The 23,971-nt window shown below is 34.9% G+C and overlaps 1 protein-coding gene across 1 annotated transcript in view; it reads right to left on the bottom strand.

Moving 5' to 3' along the window:
• The window catches only part of COL5A2 (collagen type V alpha 2 chain), a 144,186-nt gene that overhangs the window by 2,911 nt on the left and 117,304 nt on the right, over positions 1-23,971 (bottom strand). Inside the window, exons 32-52 of the mRNA XM_060152470.1 lie at positions 23,326-23,370; positions 22,688-22,786; positions 21,563-21,670; positions 21,232-21,285; positions 18,962-19,015; positions 18,695-18,748; positions 18,220-18,273; positions 17,694-17,801; positions 17,528-17,581; positions 16,935-16,988; positions 15,766-15,927; positions 14,997-15,104; positions 13,751-13,858; positions 12,270-12,323; positions 10,219-10,326; positions 9,590-9,643; positions 7,380-7,487; positions 6,935-6,988; positions 5,788-5,895; positions 3,588-3,879; positions 1,756-1,943 (exon numbers count right to left, since the gene is read on the bottom strand). Coding sequence (XP_060008453.1) covers positions 1,756-1,943; positions 3,588-3,879; positions 5,788-5,895; positions 6,935-6,988; positions 7,380-7,487; positions 9,590-9,643; positions 10,219-10,326; positions 12,270-12,323; positions 13,751-13,858; positions 14,997-15,104; positions 15,766-15,927; positions 16,935-16,988; positions 17,528-17,581; positions 17,694-17,801; positions 18,220-18,273; positions 18,695-18,748; positions 18,962-19,015; positions 21,232-21,285; positions 21,563-21,670; positions 22,688-22,786; positions 23,326-23,370 — 2,028 coding nt within the window. The remainder of the gene's footprint in view (positions 1-1,755; positions 1,944-3,587; positions 3,880-5,787; positions 5,896-6,934; positions 6,989-7,379; positions 7,488-9,589; positions 9,644-10,218; positions 10,327-12,269; positions 12,324-13,750; positions 13,859-14,996; positions 15,105-15,765; positions 15,928-16,934; positions 16,989-17,527; positions 17,582-17,693; positions 17,802-18,219; positions 18,274-18,694; positions 18,749-18,961; positions 19,016-21,231; positions 21,286-21,562; positions 21,671-22,687; positions 22,787-23,325; positions 23,371-23,971) is intronic.

Genomic DNA, 23,971 nt, shown 5'->3' with positions numbered 1-23,971 from the left:
CTTGGGTAGTAAATTAATAAGAAAGTAACAAGGTTTGTTTATACAGGCTTCTTGGCTCTAAATTCCCTGTCTCTGATGATAAAAATGTCTTTCTGTCCCCCAGTACAGGGACGGTACCTTTCACAAGGGAGATTTATTTCCTGCTTTTGGGGAGACAAAGAGCAGGGTCAAAGTGTCCCTCTTGCATCAACTGTTACTTAAATAACTTTAATTCAAAATAATCAACACGCCACTGAATCATATTTTGGAGCGGCCTGCCCTGGGCCCCAATATATGTAATACTGATTAGTTTTATAGTGGGATGTGTGTGTGTGTGTGTGTGTGTGTGTGTGTGTGTGTGTGTGTGTACTGACTTCAGACAAATTAATTTTGAAGAGGTTTACTTCTTTTGAAGAGTATTATTCTTTCATATAACAAGATATTATACCTATATACATAAAAATGTCTTAAAATTTCTATGAATATTCACAAATAAGAAGCTTTGTCCTTACTACCCCAAACAAGTGGTGATGAAACCAAAGCTAATTATAACTCACCAGAGAAAGTTTAAGTATTTTTAACTTTGCTTCTCTATTTGTTTAAAAAAAAATCTTGAATATTACTTTTTAGAAGAAGTTATATACTTGGGCATAGGTTTGGATATTCAATCATGTAGCAAAAATAACTCACTGCTTTTATTGTTAATTATAATAAGAATTAGGACTTAACTATTGGTATAAAATCTTTTTTAACCCGACTGCTATATACTTGTAGGAAATATGAAGTACGAGTTTCCCATTAGCTAAAACAAATAATCAAAAATAACTTCCTACAGGATATTTCCTACCCATCTTCTACTTTGAGCTTTACTTTCAATGCTCCTATATGAGCTTTTTACATAATATGCTAACTAAATTACATTTCACTTAGGTATATTTAAATTAAAAATTTTTCCTTTTCATTAAATAATGGTTGATTCTAGTATATCCTGCATATACCCATAATGTCCTCCTACTATGTTTATTATGAACAGGAATTCTGAGAAAAGGTCAGGAACAGAGTTGAGAAGAAAATTTCAGAGTTAGGCTGCCATAAAGAGATCTGGAATAGAATTAGAATCTAAACACTGGACCATGAAAGAAACATAGAGGGGACTAGACTCAGAAAAACATCAATACAATTTACATAATCATAAAAATGCCTTAAGTTTAAATAATACTAAAAGGTTTGCAAAGTGATTCAATCATTAAAAATAATATTATAGTAATTATCTAATATTTATCCATAACTTACCAAATACTAGACACTATATTAAGCATCTTATATACACACAGAAACTATGAGATAAATATTATTGCCCTCACTTTAAAATGGCGAAACTGAAGCTCCAAAAGGTTAAGTGACTTCCTAAGGTCCCAAAGTTAGTAAGACATCCAGGTATGAGTCAACTAGGTCTTCTGACGCTAAATATACTTCCTGTCTTCCAACTATGGCAAGATCCCTTCAAGTCTACACCACAGTCAGTGTCATATGCATTAAAGGAGCTAATATGAAAAAATAATTACTTTTGTACATTCCATCAATGGGAAAATTATCATTCAAAATTTATGTTAATTTAATTCATAGTAATGTTTATGCAATGATACCGCAGTTGTAACTAATGAGAATATATCACTTCAAAATAAACCCAGTCAAAAAATAATAGCACAGTCCTAAATACATACAATAAATAATGACAAGCAATGAATACAATTTTAAGTAAACATATTAAATTACCTGAGATCCTCTATTCATATCAAGACCGTACCAAACAGGCTTATTATCAGGAGATTTGCTGGCCCACCAGGTTTTACGTGGTACACTGGATGGGTTTGCTGAAATACATGTTTCTCCTGTTTCCATGTTGCAGTAAACTTTGATTGCATCTTCAACAGATCCCTGGTTAGGATCAATCCAGTATTCACCTATTTTCCAAAATAAAAATATTTGCTAAATGAAAAGAATTTCAAACATGATTATGAGTCTCTAAAAGAATTAACAGAGGGTTCGAAAATATGAAGTCATTGATTAAGGACTCTTTGAAGAGAGAATCACAGTTAAAGAAACACTCTGCAGCTAAGGAAAAAGTAACTGTTATGCATTTGGGCCCTTTCTACATGCCAGGCACCTTGCCAAAAGGTGCCTAAGGCTCAAAACACAAATGTGAAGAAAATATCATTATACCCATTTTATAAATGAGAAACTAACCCATTTTACAAATGAGAAACTATACCAAAAAGAGAGAATCCACAGTAAGTAAGCAGCTTTGCCAAAATGAACGTGTTCCCACTTAATTTGTAAAGCCAATATTTTAAAACAAATAATAATGGAAATGTAATAAAATAATGTATTCAAAACTATGAATAAAGTAAGTAAATGAGTCAAACTACAATTAGAATGCTATGAATTATCTCACTGGCCTTATTTAGAATTGATCTTCTCATGTAGAAGAGATCCTTGAAGCAGGATATACCAAGATAGTGCTTGGTGCTAGAGATACAGTCAGTAAACACACAAACTAATAAATTTTTGTGCATATATGTCTATGTACACATCTGTGTGTATATTTTGTACATATATAAAATATATGTATATATATTACATGTATATTTATATATGTATATATAAATATATACCGTTTATATAATAGAATATGTAATATATGTATAAAATATATAAATATATGTATGTATATATAAAACGTATGTATAAAATATATAAATATATGTATGTATACATAAAATATATATATAAACTATGTAGGAAAAACTGCATTTTAAATGAAATGAAGGGGCATTTATTTGATGGTGGGATGTAAGGTATAGAGTTAGTAATCGAATTGCTTATTCTGCAAAGATAACAATTTTAGCTATCCCTGTCAATATCATTTCAAATTTAACTGAAACTCTTAAGCATTTCATAGCTCATTCCTATGGCCTAGGATCTTTCTTTTCCAGGTCTTATTAGATTAATCAAAATGATAGAATTTTGCAAACTTCAGGCATGGTATATACAACTAGAGAAAAAGACTATTTAATTCCAAAATATTTTATAACATAACTATAACATAATCCTGCAGCAGAGATTACTGAAGTGTGATTTGTAGAACAGTAAATGACATGAAAAGAATTCCATATTCAAATAAATTTGGGAAATAAAATTTATACTTTATTCTACTCTTGATGATCCAACTATATGTTAGCATATTAAATCCCTGAGAATTACTGAGGTAACCAAATATATTTAACCTTGCGTAAGCAAGTATTTTGGACATTTATATCACCACAAAATTATCAATATTTTAAGACTTCTGGATGGAAATGGAACTACCACCGTGAAACTGGATCATGAATAGGCTACGTCCTCTATTAAAGCGCTTAGCTTCTCACGCCCTAATTTTTCATATCATTGGCCATCCCCACCACTAAACCACAAACTCTGTGACTGTCCACCATTTTCTCTCTTGTGTCTATCACTAAATAGAGAGTAAATAAAATATTTTGGAATGCATTGGAGAATTACACATCAGAAGCAATGAGCTTTGCTCAAATGGGCAGCTGTCTACTCACCGCTCTGCTTTGCAGAATGGCAAAGCTTTAAGTCATCACAAGTTCGGGCTGGGTGCTTTCTAGAGCCATCAGGGCTGCGCATGGTTTCGATCTGACTACTGAGTGACTTCAGGGTAGCATGCACCCCTGGGTCCGTTTTGTTTTTGTCATCAGGAGCTGCCTGATCTTCAGTAAACTCTGGAAGTGGATCTGGCATGCTCTCATCATAGTGCCCCATGATATCCCCAAGAGCAGCTGTAAGGTGGCCAGGGGGACCCGGAGGGCCAGGGGGACCAGGCTCGCCAGGAGGACCCTAATTTAAAAAAATTGGAAATACATTTAACACATTTTTTTGGTTTTTGTTTTTCTGTTGGACGCAAAGGCATTGATGGGACTTGGTGCAGAGAGAGTTACAATGCAACACCCCAATGTGATGGTACTTGGGAGATCTGTGACTCATGCCCTTTTTAAACTAGATGGTTCTGGCCTGTGAACCTGTAACATTCCAAGGGTGAGAAATGATGCATAATTGCTTTTCAGGCAACATATCTGCAAGTTGGCATCTGAGGTAAATAAAGAGCAAAGCACAAAATATTTGCTTTGATGTTTACCCTTGAAGATGCAATACACTTTATGTTAAGAATATATAGATATGCACACTCATTTCCAAACTATTCTGGGCAAGGCACAACTAAGATGTTTTAAAAGGATTTATGGACAGAAGCTGAATGAGGATATGCAGAGGAATTGTGGGTGCTAGTTCTATAAGACTACACATCAACGCCAAGGAAATACACACAAGAAACACCCGTAAGAGAATTTCCCCGTATTCCCAAATAAGGGGGAAAGCACAGGAAGTCTTTTTATGTGCATTAGTTAGTGTGTAGGTCAAAATCCTCTCTATACTAAACAAAACTGGAGGAAGTTCTCTTTGCCCTTTTTATTAGCAAAAAATAAAGAGCTGTCTTACTTTTTTTTGCCGAACAAGAACTACTAGAGCAAAAGGGAGATAAGCACAAAAATTGGCAGAGGCTAGAAAAGTGGATCCTCTCTATTAATTTCCTTCTGCATTTTCTCAAGGAAGAACTCAGTAACTTGAGAGAATTAACCGACAACCTGAAGATATGTGTGGTCCACATCTCTCATGGGGAGTACAGTCCTGGCAGGCAGAAGGCTGGAGTTCTGTTACTGGCTCCGCCACTTGTTACATGGCTCTGGAAAGTTGCATCAACCTCTAGTGCAAACATTTCCTCACCGTCAGGAGACTTTTAAATCTGTGTGTTTTTTTTTTTTTCTTTAAGATCATATCATGATTCCATACATTCCTTTATGCTAATCTCAGGGGAGGAGATCTTTTTTCTATCAAGGACCACTAAAACACAAGATGAAGTCAATCAAGAGCCACATAAGTCAGAGGTATTCCAATTCTGTGGCTGTTTTCCATTTAAAGATAGAGAAATAAACAAATAGAAAATGTTCCTCTTGATGACCACAGGAAATGTAAAGCTATTCTTTCCATGTAATAAGTAATAAATATTTGGCTTAATGGTATTGACAATAAAGGGCAGAGACAGAATAAGAAAAGGAAAATAAAACCAAAGAGGAAGAAACACGAGGGAGGGATGCATAAACTCATATACACACATGCACATATATACATACAAGCATGACAGATAGAGGAGACTTTCTCAAAGTTTGTCTTCTAAGAAGCCAAAGTCTAACTAAAGCAATTTTTATAGCTTTACATAATCCTCAAGTCAATACTACTGAAATATTTTATTAAAAGTTTTCATTGAAATCCTTTCTGAATTTCATTTTCAGTAAATAACTCTTCGATTTCAGAGGCTTCACTTTCCAGCATTTTCATGAATGAATGCATTCATCAAATCTCACATTTAGTCTATTGCCTTTTAAAGCAAAGCAACATTTCCATAATTCTAATTATAATACAGTCATAACTTACTATTTGCTTTCATTGATATCACAAGAAGTCAAGGCCTAGGTAGCTTGGACTCTGATTTTATATACTCTGAATAATCTGTATTAAAATGTTTGAAATAGCTACTTATACAGACAAGCTCTTATGTGACTTTCAGACTTGTTTTCAGGGTTCCCTGAAGTCTTTTGTCCATCATGCTGCACAGACATTCTTTAGACAGAATCCAAGCTATGAGAATCAATAGCATCAATCGATCACTTGCATACAAATCTGTGATTTTACCTCAGGGCCTGCTTCTCCGACACTGCCTCGTACACCAGGAGGCCCGATGGGCCCAAGTGGCCCAGGGTTTCCTTCTTTACCTGAAGGACCAACTGGGCCTGGAGGACCCTGTAAGCAACAAAGACTGCATTTTAGATTCTAGGAAGAAAATCTTTACAATACCTTTCTCTGATCAAAGAACTATTTCTTTATGGAATTATCAGAGTGATTTCTCATATTCGTTTTCCTAATGACTAATAAATGGAGTTCTAGCACTTTCTAATGTTTACTACTTCATCACACATGAATTTTCCACCATCCATGCAAGGTAAAAGACCAGTGTCAATTAAAAGCGTTAATGGACTAGTCATCTACTTTTACTGGTAGGCAATGTTTCATCAAATTTCATGTATTGTACTCCTAACTAGAAATTCAATTAAGTAGGAGTAAGAAAATGACAGAAGGAGCATCTGATATAAATTAAATATGTGCGCCTATACCCCAGAATCTCATCACATCCTAGTAATTTTGATACTGTTCTCAATTTTATGTGTGATTTGTTTGCACTGTATTTAGATACAGAAATACACTAAATACACTGTATTTAGATGCAGAAATTTTTTCTAATGATTTTCCTAAGTAATTATGTGTGTCAATTGTCTTATGGCATTAATGACCTATTAGAGGCAGCATTAATACTAATGTAGAATTTCTATAAGCTTCAAATATTGGTTTCATTTTATGATTTGCTTCCTAGTTAGCCTTATGCCAACCATTTCTGAGGAACTATTACAATTACTTAAGGGAAAAAAATAAATACAGCTTCAAAATCTATCTCCACTTCATGGTAAATCCTATTATATCATTTCAAAGAGTACAATTAAATGGAAATTTCAATAAACACAGAGTAAGAAAATGAACTAACAGATGAGTATATCCACCCTAGGTAAGAGATTTTAATGTGGGTCCATGAAGTAATATGTCATAGTTCAGGATATTTCTACTTAAAGGTAAATGTGAATGGTTTGTCTCATATGTTTGCTGCCAGCTTCAGAGAACCTAGGCCAACTCCAACTTCAGTACCATGAAAATGATACTGAAGCACTAACAGTATGCCACCAGGAGCATTATCATTTACATCTGCAACTTATTAAGTTTTGTTACTTACTCTTGGGCCAAATGGTCCTGGGATTCCAGCACTGCCTTGTTCACCATTGGGACCCTTAGTAGGAAAAAATAATGATGCCAAAATATTTATATCCTACGTTTTACCATTCTTACCTTTTTCAAATGTCCCGTCATTGACTTTAGCAACATAAACTACTTTCATAAAGTCATCAACCTCTATAATGTTTCATGAGTTGACCAATACTAAAGACAACTGTAGGAGTAATGGTGCATATATCCTTTTGCTTTATTTCTTTCCTACAAAATTACAGCAAATATATGAACAATTATATTGGATAGCTAGGTAACTAGTTATTCATCGAGATATTCTTTGAAATGAAAATAAGATACAAAAAAACCCCATCCATTTTATAGACAAACGTTCATGTCAAGATACCTGTGTATTCTCACATGCAGGGCAAATAATACTTAAAGGGATAACTTACAGGAGGCCCAGGAAGACCTTGAAGACCAGTAAAGCCTCTGTGACCCTTCTGACCTCGGTCACCTCGGTCTCCATGATCACCTTTGTCACCTCGAGGTCCTTGGGGTCCCTAGAAATAGGGTCATAGCATGGATATTGCCTGTTGAGACTGCAATTTACTACAATTTTACTTTGTGCAATTGTATTTGCTACAATTTTGGGTACTGTATTTTATATGAACTAATATATTTACTTATCTAAATAGTATTAGACCTAGGAATTTTTGTCTTTTTTTCTCAAGGAATTAAGGCAATCGTTAAAATCATAAGATGTATAATAACGCTTTCCTAAAGATTCAGTTTTTTTATGTTTATCCTACGTTCAGACTAAAATGAGGTATTTTAAAGTTTGATCTAGCCTATCTGAGACATTTTCCAAAGATTATATTTCACATTTAGCTGATATCATTATGTAAAAATATTGCCACCATATATAGATTCTTTTAAATTAAAACGTGAGTTCTTATTTACTTATGTTACTTCTAAGAATAAAATGTTTATTAAATTTGCATATGCAGACAAACTAACTAGATATGAGCTGGGACTATGTTAAGAAATTGGCCATATTTGAAAGTTGCAGAGGGAGTAGATCTTAAAAGTTCTACCACAAGAAAATAAAATTTGCAACTATGTGGGATTATAGATGTTAACTAAAGTTACTGTGGTAATCATTTCACAATATACACCTATAACAAATCATTATTGCCTTAAACAAGTACAGTGTTATATGTCAATTACAGCTCAATAAAACTGGTGGAAAAATAAGAAATTGGCAAAAACTTGTTTGAACAAATGAAAGAGGAATATCATCATCGAGCCACATCCAGCCAAAGAAAACACAAAGAACTCTATGTTATCCTCATATCTGCAATATCTGTACCCAAATCAATCAACCCTGATCCTGAGAAACTAAAGAAAAAGCAATAGTTGAGAATCTAATTGTGGGACAGAAGCTACACCAAGAAGTGAAAATTATCTGATCAATCTTATCAGTCACAGACTTTTTCTTTGTTTGTAAAAGTCTCGGGTAGTAAAGGCAGCTCCAAGGGTCTAGTGGTTCACAGTAAACTGACAAGTAACACAGGGTCACCTACTACAGGGAAAGCTTCTGTTGTCTTTAAAGTTTTTCTAAAAGAGAATTGAAATTCTATCAATCTGACTTTGGAGAATGGAAGATACTATCAAATACACTGGCTCTCAGGTTAACTTTTCCCTTATTAGTTTTTTGTTCTTATTTTGTTTGGTTCTTATTTTTTAAATTGGATATCCTAATTGTCAAACAGTACGAGAATCTTCTTTATAATAAAAACAAGACTAGACCTCAGTAATTTTTACATATTGTATAAAACAATGTAAAGTTAAATACTAAAATCAGTTTGAATGTTTTTATAATGTCAGAAAGGTTATTTTAATTTAGAGATGCCCCCAAATTTCATAATTAAAATAAACTAAACCAGAAAGCACCTATTTAAATTATTAACTAGAGTTCATTTAATCATGGAAAACAAATTGTAACTGGTTAGAAAACCATTCACTTGACATGCCATGTAACTATAAAATCTTCTCTAGCCTAGCTCAAATCAAAGCTGAGAATGATGATTTAATAATAGGTCATAATTTTAAGGCTATAATTGTTCTTCATGAATATAGATATTGATATTGAATACAGATATTGATTTATATAATGGGTGTGAAAGAAACATGCCCGTAAGAGATGATTCACTCATGATAAGACATCAATATAATAATCATTAACGTCGAAGCAACTGCAAAGAGCAAAAAAATCAGAACACGGGCAGGGCAGTCTAGTTGAAAATAAAATATATTTGAATAGTACTTTTCAAGTTTACAAAGAGCTTTCAAACCCATTTTCCTATGTAATTTTTAGGAAATCTCAGAGAATGGCACTATTTCTCCTGTTATTTTGGGAGAAAATTGTGACTCTAAAAGTCTTAATTGATTATTGAAATAATTTTTAGTTAAATTCAGAGGAGCTATATTAACATTATAAAAACAAATATAAACTCCTGGGTATCATTTTAAATCAACATTTTGTTCAAAGCTTGAAGAATTTGGTAATTTTCACTTATGAGTCTTAAATTGTACTTCTTCTTTGGGAGTATATTTTACGTAAGAAGACATATATTTTAAAAAAAAACAACAGAGAACTTACAAGTAAGCCACGTTTCCCAGCTCGACCAGGTGGTCCAATAGGACCCCGAGAACCCTAGAAGAAATTTTCACAGATATTAATACAAAAATATGGAGGTATTATATAGACATAGAATTCAAGAATATATGTTTGTAGTTGAATACTTATATATGTGTATGTGTGTATCTAAGTGTATAGTTCTATGGCTAATTAATTAAAACCAGGCTGAAGTCCCTAGGTATAAGAATGTGCTCACTATAACCCCAATGACATTTCTATAGTCGATTTTATCTATGGTCTTCACTGAATGAAGATCACCTTAGTTGTTTACATAAGACATTACTTGCTTAAATTTAACATGACACATCCTTATTACATTTCCTATAAACAACAACATTTTTAGATGATGAAAGTCAAAGCATCAGGGTTTTTGAATACCTATTACCTATAGAATACCTATTACCTATACCTAATACCTATTAGAAATCAAATTTTTAAGACTAAAAAAATTAATTCCTAATTGACTGTTTATCATTCTTTGTTTAGAGTCCTTAATCAAACACACATGTCATTGAATGCAGGCATATATGTAGCTCATAATACAGTATGTTGATGTTTATAACTGTCAGTGTGAAACTGACTCTCCTTACCGGATCTCCTCTTTGTCCTGCATCTCCTGGGGCACCAACGGGACCGGGAGTTCCAGGGGCACCCTGAGAGCCTGGCAGACCTGCAGGCCCAGGGTCTCCACGATCACCCTGACAAGAAAACCATGATATTATCTTTTTAATATTAATTCTAAAACAGCCGTATTCTATATGCTCATGCTATTCATGAGAAGGAAAAATATAACTTTTTAAAACATATTTATTATTTTACTAATATTTTACTTAAATATTTTAACTATATTTGCTTATTAATAAATCAAACTGAAAAGAATGAGATATTTTCCCCCAATTTCATCCCTCCCCTCACTCTCACCCTATTATTCCCATAGTCAAGATTGCTGGACTATAGGAGTGGTCACCTCCAGAATTCAGCATGTTTCTTAGACCAATAAGCCTTCCAACTGGGGTATCCGTGCACTTGGTATAAACAAAAACTTTCCAAAGAGTGTAAAAACAGGGAAAATTCTAAGGAAACCGCTTTCCAGATTTTCAACTTCATATGTGTTCTTTCAGAAAACTGGCTTGGAGCATCCTTCCCTACTTCCTCTTTAACAATCACCCTTCTCTCATTTTATGAAATAAAGGCAGATATCATACAATCTGCAATCTTATTATGCTGCAGTGCTTTGATGCCACTGGGCATCAAACTAAGGGACTTTTCCAGAATGCACGGTTCACTTAAGAATGAAGCAAAGAGGTATTCGGAAAGAAAGAGGCGGCTCCTTATTTTACCCAGAGGACCCCATTATGACAAGGCTCTGAATCTTACTTGTCTCTTTAAGTCAGAGATGAGATTATTGTTACATGAACGTGTATTAATATAATTATTTGACTTGAGAAACGGAGTCAGACCTTTTTTCTGACAGAAGTTAAGTCTTATTTGACTGATTAGTTTGGCAACCAGGATAAACTCTGGCAATTAGGTTGGAGAATTGATACATAATACATTGAATAAGCTGAATTGGCAACTCCAAGATCTTGAAAAAAATATATTGAAAGCACATGTACATTTAGAATTTACCAAGAATTACCTCCTTTGCAACAATTAAAACTTGTGATTAAAATAAAATGTGATGGCAACTTAAATTATGCATAGGGTTCATAGATTTTCAAAATTATATCAGGGGTACATCAGCAAAATCTTTGAAGACTACCACACTGGACAATATATTACCGACCGAGGGAAAAACCCAGATGCCAAGAGAATTTGCATTCCTTGGCTTTACCCCAAGATTCTTCAAAACTCTTTCTTCCCCTCTCTTTGAGTGCCTACTAGATATTTTAAACAAGTTATTTGAAACACAAATGCCCAGTGGTATAGGTACGAATCATAGTTAAAGTATTTGAAAATTGAGGTTCAGAAAATATGTTCAAGATCACATAGCTAGTTACTTAATCAAGATTCCAACCAGGTCTCTCAGGTTTCAAAGCCCATTCTGCTACATTATGAGCTCCTGGAGTGGAAAGAGCCTCTGCATCATAATAGACATTAGAGAGGGTTTTTGTTTTTGCCTTCCATTTACTACTAAGTAGTCTGAGACAACTGTGTGACTGCCCAAAGGGACTAGACTTTCAGATAAAGTTGGGGATATTTTCAGTTCAGCACATGTCTAATTTAAGAACACATCATGAAATATACAATATTTAGAAAGACATGGTTTATTTCCTCATGGGGCATTCACTTTAGGAGGTGAGTAGAGAAATTTAGATGTTACGCAGCTCTATTTGTGCTGCCATACTTTTGTGAATGAGTTTGAAATTCAGACTACTTCATATGTATCCTCATCCAAAGCCTTCATGGTGCACCTTTTCCTACTGTTAATTAAAAAAATGCCATCTCACTTGGCTATGTATTCAAACTTTCATTTATAAGATCTACTCAAATTATGACATTACAAAAAATATTGTTACAATCAGAAATTTCAGGGCTGCATTGGAGCTATGAGAAGAAAGAGTAGCTTTTTACTCTTTAGTATTAAAAGATTTCAAATTTACATTACTCCAGAGTTTTTAATCAGTGAAACTGCCCTTACACGTTCTCCAACAGCACCATCCCGTCCTGGAGTACCATCATTACCAGCTGGACCCTATAAAGAATCATATTTGAAAAATGAATTAACTGAGTAATAAAAAATCACATTCCAATTGCCAGAAAAATTACAGCATGTTTTCCACCTCTCTTCCATATTATAAATTAGCATTTATGGAAATTTCAGTAGAAGAAAGTCTTCTGCCATCTTTCTATTACTTTGATTTGCCTGTAAAATTATTAACACATTCTTACATTTTTGGTGCCAACTTTAAATGCAGTTTTGTTTAAGACACTATTTTCCACTTACAATTCAGTGCTTATAAAGTGCAATGTTATTTCCTTTCCCCACATACATATTTCATATTCAAGTATTAAGAATGCCCAGTTATTTACTATAGCAGCTCAACTTTAAAACTGTCCTGGCATTTGCTACAAATTTGGGCTCTTCAATGTTTGGTGTGAAACAGTACTAAATCTCTGTTCAGGTTGGCTTAATCAACCTCTTCAATGGTGGGCCCAGAGGAGATGCCACCAGATGGAGGAGCTCCACCACCAGAGAAGCCCCCAGACATTCCTCCTGGTGTGCCTCCTGCACTAAGTCTAAATTCATTTCTATTTTTTATTTTTAAAAAATAAAAAGTATTCAAATTCTTCTAAATAAATAGACAACAATTACATTCCCGGTATTTTATGTTTTGTTTATATTATCAGTGAATGGTTTTCCTCACATTTACTTACCCAAATAATATCCTTAAAGTTTAAAGTAAAATATCTGTGTTTAGATATTAAATTACTTTAAAAAATATATAGTCTTCTTTTCCTATTTTATTTTGATTTTTTTCAGAACTATATTTTTACCATTTGAGCAAAAATTGCTTTGAAAGGCATTGATTGTTTCTTTCAAGAAAATGTGACACTAAATGTTTGGTGATTTACTCATTAAAGCACTGAACAGAGGAAATTCCAACCTATAACTTCTCAAATCACCTTTCAAAAGCTGATTTCCTCTCAGAAGAGACTAAGGGAACATGATCTCCATAATGTAACTTTATAGGGATATGTAAGTAAAAGCATCTCTACTTACTTTGCCCTCTTCACAAGCTGTAACAATTATATTAATCCTATCACCATAAAACTTGGCAATTTTGACAAATATGCCATTACAGAATGAAATACTAATAAGAGAAAAGGTAAATGGTTGTGTCCTTTCACCTTCAAAATAATTTGGCAACAAAATAAATCAACTAAAATACTTGGCTCCAGACTAGATGAAAGTCAGTGCAAGACACAAATCTTACTACTTTTTCTTATGTCATCATTTAGTCAACTCTCTAGGCAAGAACACATCAAGAAACATCACTAGGAAACTTCCTTCAGGTCAAATGTACAATTTCTAAATTTCTAAATTGACTTCTAAATTTAAAAAATGTCCCCGGAACACCCAGATGAGGAGGGGAGAGGGATTTTCACTGTAGTACTCACTTCAGGTCCTGGTTCTCCCACAGGGCCATTTGAGCCTGGGGGCCCCACTGGTCCAGGCGGGCCTTTATCTCCTGGTGCACCAGTTGGTCCTACTTTTCCTGGTGTGCCCTGAAATAAAAGTACAAATATGTCCACCACTTCTGAAGAAGTTTAAGGAGGTCAGTTCACATAAAGGCTACATTTATTCAAATGGCACCCCAGTCCCTCCTGCTATAGTAATTATTGTCCATTATCCCACAACACTCATGTCACTGTAGTGCCTTCCCAGAGGCATGCGCACTTCTTATCACAATCATCCTGACGTATCAAAGGGAATAAAAAGCATCCTTTGCACCAAGTCAGGTTCATTTTGGTTTCTAATCTGATGTACCATTGTCATTTCCGGATGCCCTTCTTGAATCTGTGTCACTAGTAAGATTTGCTCATCTTTATTCATTTCTGCTTTGTCTGCTCACTTTACTTCTATATCCTGGCACTTTGGTCTCAGTATTGGGAGATTTTACTTCCAGGTTCCTTGGCTCACTCCTGATAACAATAAGACAGCCCTTAACTCCTGGTTTTCTGGTTTCACATCTCTACCCACATGTCCCCAGTTCCAAGGTCCCAGCAGTAAATCTCTCTGTCTACATTCCATATAAAAACACCATTTTTTCCTCAAGCATGTAAACTTTCAGCAGTAAAATTTAGTCTCTTCAAAGCTAACAGTGAGTTAAACTTTTATCCATACTCCAGGGAATATGAAATTCTTAGCACCCTCCAGGGAACAGGAGATTACTTTCAGAATCCTTCTTTATTGTTCACCCCACTTTCACCTCCAATATTACTTTAGCTCAACTACTTCTTCCCTTTGATGGTTTATGAAAACGTACTCTCTCAACTGTGAAATATGAGTGTTTCTGTTAGGCATGCTTATTTAAAAAGAGGCTACCTACTCACCAGGAGATTATCCCCTTTCTCTAGCTCCATGGATATTTTTAATCTTTGAAGAAAGATTTAGAGTCACCAAAATCTATATCCTTATTTGTCTACTTCTCTAGTCCCAGGGTTAAATAACTATATTTTTCAAGGACTTTCTAAGGTACTTAAGTAAAGAATTTGACATTTAAAGTCAAAAGGTTTTTAAGATACTCAGAATCTGTGTCTAAAAGAGACTTCAAATCTATTAAGAAAAAAAAAAGATAAATTTTCCCTTCACAAATTTTATTGCATATAATCAGATGAAATATCGACCAGCGCAGCTACTCACTGCTGGGCCTGGAAGGCCGGGCATCCCTCGCTCTCCACGCTGCCCTGGCATGCCGACGATTCCTCTTTGCCCAGTAGTTCCAGCTGGACCAGGGGGACCATCTGGACCCTAATTTTGAGGACAAACTATAATGAGGAATTCTCCAGGGAAAACTATATGCAAGCACTTTACAATAGATCACAGCTTTACAGGTTTTTTGGTATGAGAAAAAGTTCTCTGTTCCATAAAACCATACTATGTATGAGTAGTCAAGATGTGTAATCCACACTGAGCCTCTAACATTATTTAAAGGTGAGAATGGCCCATTTAGTTGGAAAGGAACTTGAAGATTAATGTGAATATTAGTAGAATAAAAGAGGCAACTATTCAGGCAAATATTTTTCCTCTTTTTAAAATGACTAGAAAAATTTTAAAACAAAGAAATAGGGCTCTATCTAAACATATTAATGTTGAGGCATTTGGATATTAAATAAAATAGTTTGGTTTAAAAAAAGGTTCTTCATTCAATACAGATATTTAACAAAAAATGCTTCCTTGTTTAGTTTCTGAACACCATATCCATGACTATTATATTTTTATATCTGTACATATACTTTTTCCTAGAGCAGAGAATTATAAATTAAAAACCTATAGGGCATAATGCATTTAAAGGATTATGAAAGTGCTCAGGATAATATATAAACAGTTTCTCTGTGGCAGTAATTCTTATGAATTTTTACTAGTAAATATCTCAGTTAGAGGTGGTCTAGAACAAAGATTCCAAACTTACAGGTTGCCCATCTTCTCCTGGGTCCCCTTTGTCTCCTGGGCCACCAGGGGGGCCAGCTGGTCCTCGATCTCCTACTCGTCCGTGAGAGCCGGGGTCCCCAGGAAGACCTGGAGGTCCCTCCTTCCCAGGTTCCCCTAAGGGCCCTGCAGGTCCTGGAGCTCCCTAGTACAACATAGAAAGAGACCCGGGAGGGCAAAGTGGAAGCCACGTTAGAAGACCTAATGTGATGGTCTCTGCCTCAGAGGCAGATTCCCAAGCCTCACAGGTCCATTTTTCCTGTTAGATGATCACTCAGGGGATTTAAACAAAAATAAAAAACACAGCTGCCACACAGCTGATTCATTTCCCAGAGGAAAATCTAAATTACTTGCAGTTACCTTTTAGTCATTATTAAAAGTGTGCTGACAATATTGAAAAATCAACTATACTTCAATTAAAAAATAAATAAAAGTAAAGTGATTTGGAATTGCAAAAAAAAAAGTGTGTTGAAGTTAACTTGAATTTTCAAACTCCATAAGGCTCTGCCCCAACAATGAATACATAATATTGATATTTTATTGTCTGACCTGATCTTATAATGAAAGAATAACTTTTATTAAAGATAATTTCAGAGATTCTTCCTAACTGAAAGAAATGATTATTAGCACACAATACTGTTACTATTTAGTGCCCAAATGAAGTAACAGTCAAACATTGGGGCTTAAAAGGATTTGCAGGGCTTCCCTGGTGGCGCAGTGGTTGGGAGTCCGCCTGCCAATGCAGGGGCCGCGGGTTTGCGCCCCGGTCCAGGAAGATCCCACATGCCGTGGAGCTGCTGGGCCCGTGAGCCATGGCCGCTGAGCCTGCGCGTCCGGAGCCTGTACTCCGCAACGGGAGAGGCCCGCGTACCGCAAAAAAAAAAAAAAGGATTTGCAAATAAGCTCCTCCAGGAAACACTGGATGATTAAAGAAGGAGTGGCTCGACAGCTTACCACTATGAATTATTGGGACAAGAGTTGTCAACATGGGATAACAACTAATTAAGGGATTAAACAAAAGAACAAATAATAACTCAATTAAATATATGTGTGTATCATTATAATATGTACATATGTATGTGTTTGTGTGTATTTTTATGTGTGTGTAAAATTACTCCGCTATCAATGATTTCAATTACTGAATCGACTTACAGTAGGACCTGGAGGTCCAACTCTGCCGGCAGAACCAGGAAATCCTGTAGCACCCTAGAAATATAACATCATATAAGTAATTTTAAAATAAAAATTAATTCTATACACTTTATAGGGATTATTAATTTTACAGGGATACTTAGGCCTTTATATTCCTCTTGTTATGACCAATATATATTTTTTCTTGTATCCTATGTTTTTGGGAATGGATCTGGATTAACTAGTAGGAAGGATACTATTTTTCTCTTTCCACTTTCCATTTCTCTTGAATACATACAAGTATATTGAAGGCAAGGGCTAGAATCACATTAATATTTTATATAACAGAATTATACAAAGTATTTTGACATTATTCATTCCCTCTTCCATAGGTAATATATTATTTATGTTACATATGAGGCAGCTGGGTCTCCAAGATCAAAAAACTAATTTTAACCCAGATCTGCATCATAGTTAAGCGCTCCTCCCACTACTGTATAGTTATACAACTAAAAATTTGTTGTTACGGGTTCAAATGAACTTTAAAATGGCTATAAAGTAATAGGTATCTGTGGCTAGCTGTGTGTAATTCCCAGAGCTTCAAACCAACTTACAGGTGGACCCTGAGTTCCTCGACCACCTTTTAGTCCAGGAACGCCATTAGGACCCTAAATAGAACGAAACAAACAAAAGATCGCTATAGGATAGAAATATGGTCTAAACACAAGGTCAAACAGTGGGCACTGGACTCAAGTTGTGTCTTTTTTATTTGAAACTTACATGAGGGCCTGGGGATCCTGCTAGACCTTGTGGTCCAGGAGAGCCAGCATCGCCCTTCTGTCCTGGCTCTCCAGGTTCACCTTTTACTCCAGGCTGCCCATCAGGACCCTACATTAATTGAACAAATAAGCAATTGATCATAACACTTATAGATATATTATTTCATGATAATTATTCTTAACATATCATTTATTCATATATGGTATAATGGTGCTTTGAAATCAGTATAAAAGCATAGAAGAAAAGAAAAAGCCCTGATAAGATCTTTGAAGACAGTCTGAAAAAATGTTACACCACCACATTTTTATTATAACAAATAAGTATATAATTCAATATAATGCAAATTCATCCATTTTGGGGCCAGTTCATGAAAATATGTATTGAAAATGAGAATATTGCCTAGAAAACTATGTTTTCCAGAATCTTGAATATACCTTCAAAACACATGACAATGATAAGTTATTAAGTTCATTGCTGTAACAAGAGGAATGTTCATTTGTAAATTAGGGCTATTTGAAAATCATACCTGGGGTCCAGCAAAACCAACGGCTCCGGTTGGGCCATTTTCACCACGAGAACCCTAGAAGAAGACAAACATTACTGTAGCTTTCACACATTATTCTAAATAGGAAGAGTATTTTAAAATGCAATTATATAAATTTGTAGTGTCCTGAAATGTACATATAGAGAAAGTAGACATATTGCTTGAGGAGGAGTCTTAAGCGTGATGTAAAGGGTCATAGAAGAAATTTTCCAAGGCCCAAAGTCTCAAAGAAGCTTCTAATTACTTAGTAAATGAGCTGCCTACCTAGACTTAATAGATTATATAGAAATAATGCAATGATTTTTTTTTAAGTTTAATGAGAATAGTAAAAGGTGAAAACCAGGAAGTTAAAAGTAACCTAATCCAACAGGCATGGTTTTATAAATATCAAGACAAAATGATGAATCGTTTTACTGCTCAAGCTCATACTAAAGAACATCAAAATACTGTCACTTACAGGATTTCCACGGGAGCCAGGTGGGCCAACTAAACCTCGAGGGCCAGGTTCTCCCTAGAAAGCAGATTTTAGATTGTTATTGTCCAAAGCAGTGGCAAAACAGTATAACCGTAGGATTTGGGCCCTATGTGTAGGGCGGATGGGAGGAGAACTCTGAGATGATCTAGTCCAACTGTCAAATTTTATGAAAGAGAAAACATTATGAAAAAGATCCAGCATTCAAATCTCAGGATTTTAAGTCCACAAAATAACAACTTGTGACATTACCTTTTCTCCAGTAGGACCTGCGGGACCAGGAGGACCCAAGGGACCCGGAAGACCCTGCAATTAACATAACATAGGCATACTGAGGAAAAGAATGCACAGAAATCTCCATGTTTAAACAAACTAACAAAGAAGGGACTATTTTGTTACAGCTGACTGCTTTTGTAAAACATTACCTATAATAAATGATATAACTGTATATTCTCAATATTTTATATAGTCTAAAACAATTTCCAATGGATTTTCTCCACAAAACGTTTTAATCTCTTTCATCCAACTCAACTCCTCCATATATAACACCGTCTTCAAACATTAGTATGAAATTAGCGCTACCCTTCAACAGTGTTTCTGTGTTTCTTAGCTTATTTAATTTTGCTAATACCTATTTGAAATGTGACAATAGATTGAAGAGGCTTTTCTTTTTTTGTATAGAATACTATATTCTTAAATTATACTAGTGAAATATCACTCCTTTATTTTTTTTAAAAAAGTGAAATTCTACTAAAGCACTCAGTTTTCCACATTCCCCTGAGATGAAAAGGAGTTGCACTACCCTGCTACACTGAAGACGCTGTTCTCTGGCTCAGAATGTAGGGTGCTACCACATGGGGTTTTCTTGACATGAGGTTACAATCTTTAAACTGCTGCACTGTATTGGAATCCTTCCTAAGACAGGTTTTTTCTCTCATATTTGTGTATTGCCTCTTCACAAGCTTTTGTCATTTAATTTCTGTATGCACTACTGCAGAAACTTAAGGAACAAAATGACTTTTTAATTTTATATCTGTGACAAGAACATAAGAAAACTGTGACCTTAAATTCTCTAGATCTATAATGAAACAATGTTCTGCCATCCGTTTACCTAATATACTTCCTTAAAGGATTTGATTAAATATAAAGGTGACTTTATTACATTCTCATTTTTTTCATACAGAAAAGAAGTGATTCATTTTTTTTCCTTTACCATGAGATTACAGCAAATGCTCTGCTCTGCTTCTTCCCTAAAACAACATATTTCCCTCACTAAAAATGAAGCAGTCATTGCTTAAATCTTGATCCTACTGCATTGCATTTTCATAGTTCAAAGGAACAATAGATATGTATTTCAGCTTTCTCCTTAAAATAAACTGTCAATGCATCATCTCTCCTTCAAACAGCACTTCACTACTTACTGTGCACTCCAGACCAACCATGATGTGAAATGCAAACCATAAACCAGATTTACTTAGACCACTTTTTTAAAGTATTAAATCAAATATTAGATTTAATTAAAAGGCAAGAGATATTTTGAGTTCATAATTTGCTAAACTAAGTGTTTCACCCTTAATTAGCTTTCCAGAAAAAGAAAAAAGGGATAATTATCACTAAGGCTAAAACTTTTCTATAATTTACTTTATTTCTTTAATCAAAAGTTAACATAATCAATGTATTAACAGTGGCTCAATGGACAGAATCAAAATATTAATAGTGGTTCAGTGTCATCTCTTTTTTAATAGTATAACGGCTATTGTCAGGACACAGCATGACAACTAACAGCAAACCATGTCATACTGAACCAGAAACTATTTATCAAATATCAGGAACTATTTCCAGGAAATGCTGACTGTCTGAGCAACTGTAACTACCTGCTCTTACCTGAGAGGATCATTCATGTCTGAAAATATATTTTCAGTCTGATTGTCTGATTATCCTTAGAATTGCAAATACATTCCATTTTTAAGGACATAAAGTTTGTTAAATGTCAATTTCTGGAAGGATATTAAACAATCCTTCTTTACATTTCACTTATTCAGCCTCTTTATCAATGAAAGCATTAATGACGATTCATCATGCAGTAATTTTCTCACCCCTAACATCTAGTATATTGAGAAACATTTGTCACACCTTTGGCTACTCTGTAAAACTCTACTTGCCTGCACTGGAATGAGGTCTAAGGCAACTCACTAGAGCTGCATTTTAAAACAAATAAACATTGCCTATGAAATAAAAAGATAATAAAGATAAAGAGGGCCCCACCGCTTAAAGCACCAATCTCATATGCACAATAAAAATGTGTCTTACTTCATTCTCTCAATAATGACTATTTTTTGGCTTGTTCTAATTCAAGGTAAGCAAAATGAATATCTGTGGTCCATCAGTGTCAAATCTCATCATTCTCCTAATCCTGACAACCATGGAAACATGAAACTTATTTTAAAAAGTTCAGGCAAATTCATATGATAATGATGATGTTGATTCCTAGCCCAGCTGCTGAAAGGAATGATTTCACTTACTCTTGCTCCATCATTTCCAGCTGTACCTTCAGAACCTTTCTCTCCTATGCCACCCTGCGAAAACATACAAAACACCATTTAATCATTTAATTGTCTTTTTCCTACACTTGCATGGAAGCTTCATGAGAGCAGGGACTTCTCTCTAATGTTCACAGCTGTATCCCCTTGAGCATAGAACAATGCCTGGGACTGAACACTTTCTAAGTACACATATACTGAAAGAATGAATGAATGAATGACTTGTGACTTAGGGTGGTAGAAGTAAAAGTCTGCCCAGGAAATCAGTATCAGTAGAAAGTGTAAATGGATGAACTAAGCAAACCAAACTTACTCTGTCACCCTTGGGGCCAGGAGTTCCTGCAATTCCTCTTTCTCCTGGCATACCTTGAAGACCTGGTGGGCCTGTATCTCCAGGGGTCCCAGTTGGTCCTGGACTGCCCTGAAATGAACCAACAATAAGTAAGCTCACCTATATTTTAAGGCTGAAACTATATGAAATTCCTGTTTTGGTAAATCAAAAATAGTAGAATCTTGGCAATTTCTTGTGGTTCAACCTAGTGCTTATATTTTTCATTTGGGAAAATTGACTCTGAGTTCATTTTAAAAAAATCAGATCTTGCTGTTTTGATTGTTGGTTTGTTTTCAACATTCTCTTTGGAGAAATTGGGTACCAATTCAAATAAAATGATAGAATTGCCTTTTTATTTTCTTTTTTTGGCAACATCATAGGGATTCTAATAAAAAAAAGAAGACATCACATTTAGAGAGTATTCCATTCTCTCTCTAAAGAACCCATGATATGAAGCTGGCTTTCAGGCTCATTCAGTAATTAAATTGAAGCAGATCTTCTTCAATCACTCTGGCCTTTGAAGGTAATAAGGGATCTAATATTATATGATCATGAAAAATTCTACTTCAGTTGTTTGCACTGAAGTTGGCCACACAGTCTTCTACCAATTTTAAAACAGCACCCAAAAGGAAATGGTACTGATTTTTGCCGTATAATGTATTGTAATTTCGGATTTCAAAAGTGACATACTTTCATATATTAAGTAAGCAGAACTGTAGAAACTGAGACAAGGAAAATGGAGCATATGATTAGGAAGACATCCTAATAAATTACACTATTTTCGATTTATTGCCTCTGCTTATTAATAGAAGTCATTAATAAAAGTTATATAAATAAATATTAGAAACAGGTTTGTATATGAGAATGTATCACTACTTTATGTAGTGATCAAAAATCCCATCAAAGAAGAGATTCTTTTTTAGCTGACTCTTTAGTGCCAAAGAAAAGCCAAGAAGGTGTTCATTAAATATTTGTTGAAGAAATTATATAATCAAATATTTTGTAAAAACAACAGAAATAAATAATAATAAATCCTAGCACCATTACGTGTTTATTGAGCAGTAATTTTAGACCATTTTAAACTACTGAGCTCACTACCATACTTACTTTTGGACCATCAGGACCGTGTCCTCCAGCCATTCCCTTCTCACCAGGAAGTCCGGTTATTCCTGGTTCTCCTCTTTCCCCTGGATTTCCTCGTTCTCCCTATACAACATAGGAATGTCAAACAGTCTCAGTGCTTGATCTGAAAATGGGTTAAAAGTGCTCCTGGGTGGGCTTCCCTGGTGGCGCAGTGGTTGGGAGTCCGCCTGCCAATGCAGAGGACACGGGTACGTTCCCTGGTCCGCGAAGATCCCACATGCCACGGAGCGGCTGGGCCCGTGAGCCATGGCCGCTGGGCCTGCGCATCCGGAGCCTGTGCTCCGCAACGGGAGAGGCCGCAGCGGTGAGAGGCCCGCGTACCGCAGGAAAAAAAAAGAAAAAGTGTTCCTGGAAATGTGAAAAATGACTTCTACTGGGGAAAAATTTAGAAATGAGCAACTATTAAGACTCAGTTTTCTAATTTAACAAGAAATGAACTTGAAGTAAGCATATACTAGTTTCACAGCACAAAATATTTCTCATACGATTGATTTTCATTAAGTAAAAAACTGTAACAATTAAAGCCCAGTTTAAGATAAAAGATGCTTTTTCAAACTGAAGCCAATGGACACAAAGTTAATCATGAAGAAGAAAATACTTACTCTAGGTCCTAATGGGCCAACTGCTCCAGGATCTCCAGGAACTCCCTATAAAATACATTTTTTTAAATGAAAAACTTTCAGCTGAACTTTAGGTATTTATTAGAAATCTTTCCAGATCATATACCTAATTTCTTCTAACATACTATTAGAAGTCTGACTAAGCCCATAATATTGAAGAAAGAAAAACATGTACAATTTTATAAACAATGGGATATCATATACATTGGATGGAAATACTTTTCCAGAAAAGTTTATATTATACCTGAATGATTGACTTTGGGCAATGAGTTCATTCAAAATATTATCTCACAAAGATATTACTTTTAGCAACAATAAAATAAAAGCAAAAGGCCTTTTATTTCCTAATGGAATGTAAAAAACTTAACAGAGGAAAGTGAAATTAAAAGCAATGAAGTACTAATCTTTTAAATAGAACCAATTCAATTCAATTTAATAAATATTCCTTGAACATATAATATAGACAACACACTGTACTAGGAATTGTGGGTTCAAACTAATGCTGTCATGACTACATTAAAAGTTTGTTCTTAACTAAAGGAAAATTTGTCATTTAAAACTTCTCTGTTCGATAAAGACAGTAACTATATCAAGTAGGCCTCCAGTCTTGTCCCTTGAAATGTATTGT

This window comes from Lagenorhynchus albirostris, chromosome 6 (assembly GCF_949774975.1).
Source record: "Lagenorhynchus albirostris chromosome 6, mLagAlb1.1, whole genome shotgun sequence".
In the NCBI taxonomy this organism is placed as follows: Eukaryota; Metazoa; Chordata; class Mammalia; order Artiodactyla; family Delphinidae; genus Lagenorhynchus; species Lagenorhynchus albirostris.
Note: the sequence above shows the minus strand (reverse complement) of the source record. Positions and strands in the feature narration are given on the sequence as shown.